This window comes from Acomys russatus, chromosome X, assembly GCF_903995435.1.
Source record: "Acomys russatus chromosome X, mAcoRus1.1, whole genome shotgun sequence".
Lineage (NCBI taxonomy): Eukaryota > Metazoa > Chordata > Mammalia > Rodentia > Muridae > Acomys > Acomys russatus.
In genome coordinates, this window is record NC_067169.1 from 97,285,977 (window position 1) to 97,298,811 (window position 12,835).

The 12,835-nt window shown below is 38.5% G+C and overlaps 1 protein-coding gene across 5 annotated transcripts in view; it reads left to right on the top strand.

Annotated features, from left to right (window-relative positions):
* The window catches only part of Xiap (X-linked inhibitor of apoptosis), a 46,500-nt gene that overhangs the window by 19,695 nt on the left and 13,970 nt on the right, over nt 1–12,835 (top strand). For 2 of the 5 annotated variants that reach the window (XM_051142427.1, XM_051142428.1), the window contains 3 exons: nt 9,171–9,254; nt 10,285–11,193; nt 12,460–12,559. In XM_051142427.1, coding sequence (XP_050998384.1) covers nt 10,317–11,193; nt 12,460–12,559 — 977 coding nt within the window. In that variant the 5' untranslated portion in view covers nt 9,171–9,254; nt 10,285–10,316. The remainder of the gene's footprint in view (nt 1–9,170; nt 9,255–10,284; nt 11,194–12,459; nt 12,560–12,835) is intronic. The other 3 variants (XM_051142429.1, XM_051142431.1, XM_051142430.1) reach the window with 2 other exon arrangements.

Consider the following 12,835-nt stretch of genomic DNA (forward strand, 5'->3'; position numbering starts at 1 on the left):
ACCACAAAACAACTAAAAGCATACTAATATACGAGTAGACATACTCAAAGGGACCTCCAGTAAGATTGAAAAATAAGGACACAAGTTATTAACAGAGGCAATGAAATTTACCTTTTAAAAATATTTAGAATTAAGCCCAGTGTGTTGGCCCATGCTTTAATCCGAGCACTCAGGAGGCAGAAGCAGACAGATCTCTGTGAGTTTGAGGCCAGCCTGGTCTACAGAGAGTCCAGGACAGCCAGGAATCCTGTCTCGGGGGAAAAAAGATCACTGGCTGTTCTTCCAGAGGTCCTGAGTTCAATTCACAGCACTGTTTGGTGGTTCATAACCATGAATAACAGGATCTGGTGCACTCTTCTGGTGTACAGGCATACATGCAAGCAGAACACTATATATGAATAAATAAACTGGCCATGGCAGGCAGATTGCTGAGTTCAAGGCCAGTCTGGTACACAGACTGAGTTCCAGGACAGCCAGGGCAACACAGAGAAACCTGTCTCGGAAAAATAACACACACACACACACACACAGCTAGACATGGTAGTGCTTATCTTTAATCCCAACAATCAGGAGGCAGAGGCAGGAAGGTCACTCTGAGTTTAAGACCATCCAGAGTTACATAGTAAACCTGTTTCAAAAATAAATAAATAAAACAATAGGGGTTGACAAGATGGCTCAGCAGTCAAGGGCCCTTTGCTGCCAAGTATGATGGTGATCTGAGTTCATCCTTTGGGCACACATGGTGAAAGGAAGGGAACTGATCTCCTGCAAGTTATCCTTTGATACGGTTGCATGTTGTAGTGCAAGCTCCCTCACCTACAAAATAAATGAATATATTTTTTTAAATATACAGTAGTCCAGTGTGGTACACATCCTTAAATCCAGTAGTCAGGGGCTGGAGAGATGGCTCAGAGGTTAAGAGCACTGACTGTTCTTCCAAAGGACCTGAGCTCAATTCCCAGAAACCACATGGTGGCTCACACCCATCTATAATGTGATCTGATGCCCTCTTTTGGGCAGGCAGAGCACTGTATACATAATAATAAACAAATAAATCTTTTTAAAAAAAATAACAGCAGTTAGGAGATGGCAGCCAAAGGACCAGGAATGCAAGTCATCCTCAACTACTTAGGGAGTTCAAGGCTGCCTGCCTTCTTGTTTTCCCCATTTCCCTCTAAAATAATAATAATAGTAATAGTTAGAAGCCTAAGAGCTGAGATTCTCAGTACCATGAGAGATAGTTTCAAGCTTCTTCACACTAGAATTTATATGTTTAAGAAAACTTAACTGGGCCTGGTGTGGTGGTGAACACCAAAATCCTAGCACTCAGGAGGCAGAGGTAGGCAGATCTCTGAGTTTGAGTCAAGCCTGGTATGCAAAGAGAGTACAGGTCAGTCAAAGATACACAGAGAAACCCTGTCTCAAAAAACAAACAAACAAATTAACTGGGCTCTGGAAACTAAATATACAAACACATAGAACAGAAATGTCGTGGTCCTCTCAATGTCACTCTGAAAACACTATAATGCCACATTCTCCACATCACGGTCAATTAATTTAACTGGTAAAGGCAGCTTTTTTAGACTTAACATTGGCATTTTAACAGTTGCCAAGTAACCTGAATATTTTCAAAGCTTTATTAAGATATAATTCAAATACTACAAAATTAAAGTGTACATTTATAGAGCTAGGGATGTAGCTCAGTGGTAGAGTGTTTGCTTAACAAGCTTGAGACCATGAGTTTCATCTAGCACCACAAAAATAAAAAGCCACAAAGGATACATGCTGTTTCATGGTTTTCTGTATGTTCACAGAGTTAGAAAACTGTCAACAAGATCAGACTTTTAGACCTTCCACTGCTAACACCCAGTTACCATTTGCACTCATTACCCAGTTCTCACTCTTTAGTCCTAGACTTTTTGGTTTTATTTTATTAACATCTATTGGTTGTGCTAGTTTTCTCAAACCTATTCTGGGTAATTGGTATCTAGGTTCAACTCTTCTGTTGTTTATTTTGTTTTCTTTCCTCCTTTTTTTCTTTTTAGAAGTACTGGGGATTGAATGTAGGCCCTTACACATGCTACACAAGTGCGCTACAACAAACCCCTTTTGGTTTACTCGAGTCAGTTTTGCTATCTTTGGCTGTCCTAGAACTCACTATGTCTAGATGGACTGGCATTACACAACATCTGCATGCTGGGATTACAAGTGTGAGCCACACCCACTCTAAAGCTTATAAACAGTAATTTTTTAAGTCCTGTGATATCTTCACTTACAAGACAGTCAGCGGTTTCATAATGTAATTGTTCTAGTTTTTTGCTTTTTGGGGTATTTTGGTTTGGTTTAGTTTTTGGTTTTTGGAATTTTTTGTTTTTCAAGACAGGTTTCTCCGTGCTGGCCTTGGCTGTCCTGGAACTCTCTTTGTAGACCAGGCTGGCCTCGAACTCACAGAGATCTGCCTGCCTCTGCCTCCCAAGTGCTGGATTAAAGGCGGGCACCACCACTGCCCAGCTTGTTCAAAAGCTTGGAGCATTCGTCTTAAATTTTGTGCCTACACCACTTGCTAAGCTCACTTAATGTGAGGGCGAGGGAGCATTCTTCCAGTCTCAAAACTGAATTTGTTTTTCTGTTAAGGCTTCTAGGCTTTCAGTTGTAGGAACACCTGTAGCCAATAGCATACCACTAATTTCTATGATAATATGATTTTCTATTTTGTTTGACATAGGGTTTTTTTTTTTTTTTTTTTTAAATAGCTCGGGCCACTCTCAAACTCACATAGTAAAGGCTGGAACTCTTAAAATTGCTATGTAACCAAGGCAGACCTCAAGCCTATGGGCTTACTGCCTCAGTCTCCCAAGTAGTTGGGCTTATAGGCATGAGATACAATTCTTAAAATATACCATTAACTTCTAAAACGTGAACAGCTAATGTTCTTCTGTTGCAAGCCAGACCTCCTGACACAAACTGGGATATAGGGAATCCCTAGGTCTTTTCTAAGCCGTGTGTTATATTCCCTTAAGCTGAAACCATCCCAGATGTAGAGTCCTAGGGAATATTTAGTGATTGTAAGTGGGAACCTTGTGATAAGATATGGTAGAACATCCGCATCTAAAATAGAAAATAGACGTCTAAGATCTTGGAGCATACCAGTGACTAGATAATGCCTTTCTATGGTTAACAGAACAAAGTGAATCAGTTCAAACATTCCGTCTCTGTCTACATCTTAAGATGTCTACATCTTAAAATGTACATGTAGCATTCATTCAAATACCTGATTTTCAAACCTATGTAACATAAACCAATAGCATGGAATTAGTCCCTGAGAAAGTGAAGTCCCCCTTTTTTTTGAAGCAAAGGTCTTAAGCTTACCCTCTTCCTGCCTGGACTCCTGAATAAAGAGTTACAGGAATGTGCAACTATATCCACTTAAAGTCTTCTCTTGGAAGCTTCACAGAGAGATGCTTCTATAGAATGACAAAGTGTCACATATCTGGAATGAGTTGAACAATTGAGCCTCACAAAATGTCTGCCAGTGTAAAATAAGCCTAGATTTTTATTTTTTTAGTTTTTGGGTTTTGGAGACAGGGTTTCTCTGTGTAGCCCTGGCTGTCCTGGACTCACTTTGTAGACCAGGCTAGCCTTGAACTCACAGTGATCTGCCTGCTTCTGCCTCCCTGAGTGCTGGGATTACAGGCGTGCGCCACCACACCCTGATAAGTTTTTAATTTTATGTGTTTGATTATCTCACAAAATAAAACCTTACCTCAGGGTTAATGCACTAGTTTGAGCAGACCCGCCCCCACCCCCGGCCCCCGATCTACCCATTACGATGTTCTTCTTGTAGGTTTGTAGGACCCTCTGAGTCCTTCTATTTCCCCATATCCTATGGCACTCAAAGAAAGAATAAGCTGGCTACCAAGATGAGACTTGATACCCTATGACCATATAGTGGGGGAGGAGGTCCCCCTTGGTCATAGACCTAGGGGAGGGGAATAAGGTGAAAGTGGGAGGGAGGGAGGGACGGGAGGATACAAGTGATGGATTAACAATTTAGTTGTAATCTGAATAAATTAATAAATAAAATCTTTTTTTAAAAAAACCTTACCTCAGGGAAGGTGAGTTTCAACATTTTGTTTATGTTGGCCATTGTTCAGGAATATTACAGACCTGAAAATGCTTAGTCTTTTAGTCTACAAAGAAGTTTCTTTTGCTTATTTCAAGACAGGATTTTTCTGTGAGCTCTGGCTGTTCTAGAACTCACTTTGTAGGCCAGGCTGACCTCGAACCCACAAGGACCACCTCCCTCTGCCACCCAAGTGCTGGAATTAAAGGTGTGCACCACCATGCCAAGTCTGAAGTTTTTTTTACTGATGGAAGAACTCATAATCTCAAAGACAAGCCAGCTCATTATGTGCTGTACTTGACTTTTAAAATTCATTCATGTATGGATCTAAATGTGTTGGTTATGAGCCAGCCAGAGGGTTCATTAGGTAAAAGCACTTGCTGCCAACCCTGATTTTTATCTTTAGAGTCCACATGGTAGGAGGAGAAAACCGGCTCCTGAGAATTATCCTCTGACCTCCACACATGTGCTATGGCACACACCCTGCCATTTCTTTTCCACATGTCATCCTTTCCCAGACTTTTGAGATAAATGGTCTTCCAACTAACTATTCATCATATAATATTATCCTGAATGCTCTTCTAAGGACTTGAACATTTGTCAGTGTTCCTCCTAAAATGTGTTTGGAACTGGAGGTAATATTACATAGCTGAATTGGACGGGTATGGTCTACATCTGGCCACTAGCATAGTCTGAGGGGTGGTAGTTTTTTTAGCAGCCTTGTAATATTGGCTTGTAATGAATTTTTAATTAACTGAAATCCCAAGGTTTTAAACTGGAAGCTCGCCTTTATATGACTTCATTCTAAATCCATTTCCTTAGTTATGCAACCATTCTTTTAAAACAATACAAAATTTTGCATATTTCTATATTTTTTCTCACTAGCTTATCAACTAGCCTTTTTGTTTTTTAAAATCTTTTATATAATCATCCATCTTATGCTGATTCAACAAAGTGCTTTAAGCGTTATTGTCATAATGTTTTCAAGCATCTGGAAAATGATAGCTAAAAGTATCTAAAACTGTATTCCAAAAAATTGTTCAGAGATAGAGAAAAGGCAGCTCTTAAGGGATATGTGAATACTAGTGAAGATTGGCAAGGCCCCACAAGCTTGAAATTTTTGGTTTTGTTTGTTTGTTTGTTTGTTTTTTGAGACAGGGTTTCTCTGTATACCCTTGGCTGTCCTGGACTCACTTTTGTAGACCAGGCTGGCCTCGAACTTACATTGAACCCTTTCCTCTGCCTATCGATGCTGGGATTAAAGCATGTGCCACCACACCTGGCCTTGCAAGCTTGAAATTTATTGTCATCTTTCAAGAGAGGTATTTTTTTTAGGAATATATACATTTATTTGTCTTCATAAATGTTCACATAGACTTTACTTTCTTCTCTCCCAGAGAACATAATCTGAATTATACAAATAATATCAGATATAAATAGTCAAACACAACAATCTTAAGGTCTGGCTGCCATTAATCATCACTGATTCTGGGTCAGTGAATATCCAGCTGCAAAAAGAAATGAGATAATATATTTCACTATGAGACAATAAGTTTCATAAATAAAGCTTTCATCCCTTCAGAATATAGTGTCTACAATCCAAAGAATAGAAACAGATGATGAATAAGCTTGCAAAAATAACTAGGCAAAAACAATTGCCACATGTATAATATGAAAACAAATACAGAGTTTTCCCCCCCAAGTCTATATGGTTTAAATGGCACAGAATCACTAAAATGCAATACATATAAAGGCAGATGAGTGATATTTTTCAATGGTATGGTTGTTCTAGGTCTCAATATCTTTTAGCAATTATTCCTTCAAAAATCTTTTCTAAAAATTTTTATTGAAAATGAATTATTATTATATTTATTTTTCTTTTTTTTGGGGGGGGGGAGACAGGGTTTCTCCCTTGGTTGTCCCAGACTCACTTTGTAAACCAGGCTGGCCTCAAACTCACAGCGATCCGCCTGCCTCTGCCTCCCGAGTGCTGGGATTAAAGGCCTGTGCCACCACACTTGGCTGTAAACACCTTTCCTATCTTGTTGAGTCTAAATTTCTGAATGAAAATCCATATATATCATATCTTACTTCTATTAACTTAAAACATTTATGTAGATCTAAAACAAACAAACTCTGCCAAGACAGGGTAAGCAAGTCTTCAATAGTTTCTGCCTCACAAATATGTCTGTCAGATATATTGGGCCAGAAGGCTGAATATTATGTTGCAATGTTATAGAGAGTGTATGCATTCGTATTTTACCTGCATGTATGTCTGTATTAGGATCCCCTGGAACGGGAGTTACAAACAACTTTGAGCTGCCCTGTTGGTGCTAGGAATTGAGTGATGAACCCAGGTGGGAGAACAGCCTTCACTTCTGAGCAATCTCTCCAGCCCTTAAATATTTTAATTGACAGCAGTAATTATATAAATGTATAAAGATACAGTGTGGGAAAAAAAGATACAGTGTGGTGTTTCATTATATGGGAAATATGCATTAAATCATAGCAAAGTAGTTTTTACTATTTCTCAGGCATTTATTTTTTTCATTGAGAATATTCAAAACTTATTTGTTAACCTTTAAAGTATTCAGTTAATTACAGAGCATTTAGTAATCATGGCTAGGTCAGTAGCTCAGGTGCTTAACCATATGCTATGTCAGCATGAGGACCTGAGTTTTAATTCACAGAACCCAAATAAATGCTGGGTAGGCATGGTGGTGCATCCCTAATTCTAGAAGACAGGATCTCCAGAGCAAGCTGGCTAGCAGGCTAGACATTATCAGTGAGGTCTAGGTTTTACTTAGAACGCTTTTCTCAATGAATAAGATGGACTAGAAATTGGGGGTGATTCTCGACATCCGTCTTGGGCTTCCACATGCACAGGCCACTTGGCACCTACACACATGAAAACAGGGAAAAAAGAAAATTCTTTGTCCTGCAGGGCTTGGTGGTACATGCCTGTAATCTCAGGACTGTGGAGGCTTAGGCAGTAAATATGAGGCTGGCCTGGGTTACATAGTGAAACTCTGTCTCCAAGCTAAGTTATTTCTGTTCAGCTACATCCTTGTCCATTGACTGTCCTATTTCCATTCCATCTTCCTTCATCCAGGTTCTGGTAATTACTGTACTCTGAGATTAACTTTTTAACTTACACATATGTATGTACGTGACATGTTTCACTTGTGTAATGTCATCCAGTTCTATTCATGTTGCTGCCAGTGGCAGGATTTTTATCTTTTTAAGGCTAAATATTTTATTGTATAATAATACTATTTTTTTTGTCCATTCAACACTGATTACCTAAAGCTGATTCCACATACAAGCAGTGCTATAATAAATGTAAAAATACAGGTGTCTCTTCGGCATGCTGATTTCTCTTCCCTAGGTGAATGCACAGTGGTAAGACTGCTAGATCTTGTGTTAGAGCTGTTTCTGCTTTGTTTGGTTTTGAGATTATGTCTCATAGGCTGGCCTAAAATCTTGTTATGTAGCTGAGAGTGCCCTTGAAATTCTGATCCTCTTACTTCTACCTCATGAGTTCTGAGATTGTAGATGTACTGCCACACCCAGCTTATGGCTTAAACCGAGGGCCTTGAGCCTGCTAGTTAAGTACTCTTCTACTTGAATAATATCCCAATCACTGTCTACTTGGTTTTGAAATTTTTTATTTTTAATTATGTGCATTTGAGCCAGGCATGGTGGCATAAGCCTGTAATCCCAGTATTCAGGGAGGTAAAAGCAGGCAAATCTCTGATTTTGAAGCCAGCCTGGTCTACATAGCGAGTCCAGGACAACCAAGGCTACACAAAGAAAACCTGTCTCAAAAAAATCAAAAAGTAAAAACATTTTTAAAGTGTGTGGGTGTGTGAATGTGAGTGCAGGTGCCTAAGAACGCCAAAGGCGTTGAATGTCCTGAAGCTGAAGTTACAGGGGATCATGAGAAGCCTGATATGGATATGGATGCTGGGGATTGAACTCGGGTCTTCGGGAAGAGCAGTAAGTGCTCTTAACTATCGAGGCATCTCTCCAACCCCTAATTCTGTCTAGTTTTTGAAGAGGCTACATTTAGAGACTGGAGAGATGGCCCAGAACATGGTGGAGGCAGAAGAGAATTCCTGGAACAATCTGGCTGATGAGACCAGCCCAGTCAGTGAGCTTTGAGTTCAACTGAGAGATCCTGCCTCACCAAAGTAGAGAGAGATAGAAAACTATATCCACATACATAAATGCACACCAGGCACACATACATAACACAGAAACAAAATGATCCTTCATTTTGGGTTTCACAATGGCTGTGCTAACTTACATGCCTGTTTGCAAGTCCCTTTTGTTCACATCCTCAGCAGCATTTGTTGGGTTTTTGTCTTTCGTATAATAGCTAGCCTAATACGTGTGAGGTGATACCTCATTGTGGCTTTAATTTGCATTTCCCTGGTGCTTAGTGTTATATTAATGTGTTTTCATGTGCTCGTTGGCTATTTGTACATCCTCCCTTGAGAAATATCCAGATATGCATTCATTTTTACATCAGAATCTTTCATTTTTCCTGTTTGAATTTTAGCCATTTGCTTATTTTGCATTTGACAAACATAATGACAACATTATGGCAATGTGGAAGATTCTGGAGAACCAGGTTTGTCTTGTAGCTAGGGTAACCACATGCTCTTCTGTCTGCTTTGTCTAAGGCGACCATGATTTATGTATTGTCCTTGTATAACTATTATAGCATCATTTTGCACTTTCAGACACGTATTGGAGAACAAGCTATCTTGCCACTCTTCCCATAACCCAGCTAACTCCTTTTAGTGTGTTATTTGGGTTAAACATTACATAGTTGTAATAACCCAGCTGACTCCCTTTAGTGTGTTATTTGGGTTAAACATTACATAGTTGTAATTGGGCAGCTGGAGCCTGCTAAATACTCTTGCATTCAGATTATTCCTTGGCCAACAGAAGTTAATAGCAAAAGTAACTTCAATTAATATCTGTAAATATTTAGAATGTTTCTTTTTTTTATTTTGTTTTGTTTTGTTTTTCGATACAGGGTTTCTCTGTGTAGCCTTGGCTGTCCTGGACTCCCTTTGGAGACAGAATGTTTCTTTAGACATTCACTTATTGGCAGTTTTGGGTATGTAGGCTGTGTGTCTCTCTGTGCTTGTCTTCCCCCCCCCCCTTTCTCTCACTCTCTCTGTGTGTGTTTGTGTGTGTGTGTGTGTGTGACACACAAAAAGGGAATGGTCTGCTTCCAGCAAAAGTGCACTCTACACATGAACGTGAGAAGCATTTGATATCCTTAACATGCTGGAACCAATATTGTGAATAATTGCTTTGTTTGTTTAGTACTTTTATTAGTTTTTTGAGAATTTTATACATTGTATTTTGACCATAATTACTTACCTCCCCAACTTCTCCCAGATCCACCCACCCAACTTTCTGTTTCCTTTTTTTAATACATCAGTCTCATTTTATGCATCCTAGTAACATCTTTGTTTTGCTAAGCAAGAAAGTAAAAATATTTTTTAAATTAATTCATTAACATTCTAAACATTCATTTCTTTTTAAATAGTAAAAAAATCGAACTTTGATGCCTTGAATATGTAATGATTCATTATAACAATTATGCATAGTCTTTAATAATCTGCATATTTTATACTGCTTTCATGTTCTCCTAATTAATGACTTCATGTGTTTAATATTTATAATTTTTGTGCCATAGTTTCCATATTTATATAAAATGAGTACTTAAGATTAGTAATTCTGTTTGTTTACATACTATTTTTCATCAAAAGAGAAAACAGGACTGAGGTTGAGGCTCATTGGTAGAGCACTTGCCTAAGATGCAAAAGGCCCTGAGATGGATACCCAAGACTATAATAAATAAGAGAGAGAGAGGCAGGCTGGGACTGTAGGTCAGTGTCAAAACATGTGTTTAGCATTATGTGAAGCCCTAACACTGAAAAGAACAAAATGACAGCATCAGCCTTTAAAACTCAAGTGGTTTGGTAGTTTAAGACTCTAGAGTTTAGAATTTAAATGTGTCTTAGTGATTGTGCCATTATTTTTATGTCATCACTGGATAATTTATTAGTGCTTAATATCAGAAATATATTCCTTATGTTGTGAGTTTTGGATTTCCTAATGCAATGTTCTCTTTTTAGAAAAGGTGGACAAGTCCAATTTCCAAGAGAAGATGACTTTTAACAGTATTGAAGCATCTAGAACTTGTCTACCTTCAGACTCCAATAAGGATGAAGAATTTGTAGAAGAGTTTAATAGATTAAAAACATTTGCTAACTTTCCAAGTAGTAGTCCTGTTTCAGCATCAACATTGGCACGAGCAGGGTTTCTTTATACTGGTGAAGGAGATACTGTGCAGTGCTTTAGTTGTCATGCAGCAGTAGATAAATGGCAATATGGAGACTCAGCTGTTGGAAGACACAGGAAGATATCCCCAAATTGCAGATTTATCAATGGTTTTTATTTTGAAAATAGTGCTACACAGTCTACAAACCCTGGTATCCAAAACGGCCAGTACAAAGCTGAAAACTGTGTGGGAAACAGAAATCATTTTGCTCTTGACAGGCCATCTGAGACCCATGCAGATTATCTTTTGAGAACTGGACAAGTTGTAGACATTTCAGACACCATATACCCGAGGAACCCTGCCATGTGTAGTGAGGAAGCCAGATTGAAGTCATTTCAGAACTGGCCAGACTATGCCCATTTAACCCCCAGAGAGCTAGCCAGTGCTGGACTCTACTACACAGGGATTGATGATCAAGTGCAGTGTTTTTGTTGTGGAGGAAAACTGAAAAATTGGGAGCCCTGTGATCGTGCCTGGTCAGAACACAGGAGACACTTTCCCAATTGCTTCTTTGTTTTGGGCCGGAATGTTAATAATGTTCGAAGTGAATCTGGTGTGAGTTCTGAAAGAAATTTCCCAAATTCAACAAATTCTCCACGAAATCCAGCCATGGCAGAATATGAAGCCCGGATCGGTACTTTTGGAGCATGGATATACTCAGTTAACAAGGAGCAGCTTGCAAGAGCTGGATTTTATGCTTTAGGTAAACTTAACCAGGAAATTCTTTCCAGCTGTCACAGGGCTCCTGAGAAGAAAGTCATTGCCTTTAGTCTTCTGAACTGAGAACTATTTAGACACAAACTTTCAGCATTGCTTATTATCAGTATCATTCTCTGAAATCATGTTAAATCTTTAATGTAACTACCGAATTTATGTTAAAAGGCTATGGCTTTGATCAGTTGAATTTCTTCATGTAATTCTTGGGGGGAAGGTTAGAATTGAGAGAAAGATAGTATTGAGTCCAGAATGATGGTGGATCTAACAGTAATACTAGCTGCCATTTATTGAACATCTACTCTGTATGCTCAAAATCCTTGCTACATGGGTTTTCTCTAAGCTTCGTCACAACCTCATAAAAAGAGTCAACATTGGAGAGTTTAGTTTGGTTCGTGGTAAAATTGACATCAAGCTAAGCATAGTGTCACATATCTGTAGTTCCACCAGCTGTCGGCTGAAGTAGAAAGCTCAGCCTGACTTTGAAGACAATTTGGGGTACATTATGATACCCTCTCTCAAAAAGCCAACCTAACAATAATTAACATCTGCGTTTAGAACACATACCACATATTTGAAGATTGCCTTATTGCTTCAGAGCAGTTTTCAAACAGTTCCTGTATTTTAAATCTATATGCCTGACTCACTTGTTTTAGGATTGAGTAATGCCAAATTCAAAATGAAAATTATTTCAAATCTTCTCATTTATATAACATGGTAAACTTAAAGGTCTGTTTCATGTCAGAGAGCTCTGTCCCTAATGATAGTTTGTAATTCTGAATTTTCTTGTTAACATTTGGACTACAACTTGTACAAATTTCACTTTGATGAAGTAAGTCTAATAGTGATAGTCCAAATGACATACACTAGAAAGAATGTAACAATTGTAGTTTCTAACATAAAAACTATGATTTTAATTTGTCTTCTACAAAGCATCTCATATTTGAGATGGTGAATTTAGTATGTATTTTTCTTCAAATGATAACTATCATATCTAGATGGAATGTGGATCCATCACTTAAGCCATGAGGTTTTATGTAACTTAGACACTCCTTAAATGTTAGAATAGTCTTTTTTATTTTTTCAAGACAAGATATATCTGTGTAGTCTTGGCTATCCTGGACTCACTCTGAAGACCAGGCTAGCCTCGAACTCACAGAGATCCGCCTGCCTCTGCCTCCCGAGTACTGAATGGTCACTTTTCTAAAAATTTCTGCTTGCACAGATACACAGTTTTACTTGTATGTTTTCTTAGGTGAAGGGGATAAAGTGAAGTGCTTTCACTGTGGAGGAGGGCTCACGGATTGGAAGCCAAGTGAAGACCCTTGGGAACAGCATGCAAAGTGGTATCCAGGGTAAAATTCTTAATTGTTCATTCAGTAATAGGCAAGTTGGACGTTGTACAGTGGAAAGATTTGAATTACTTTTCACCTCAACTATTTTTGCCTTCACTATGGCTCGAAATTCACACCAAGTTTACAGAAATGAGGTCACCTACTTTGTAGGTATTAAAAAAAATGAAAAACCAAAAGCACACCTTAAGACTTCTGGTAACCAAAACATTTACTGCTCATATGATACTTACATGGTTTCATTTCTAGACACCAAATTATAAAAATGTATACTTTTTA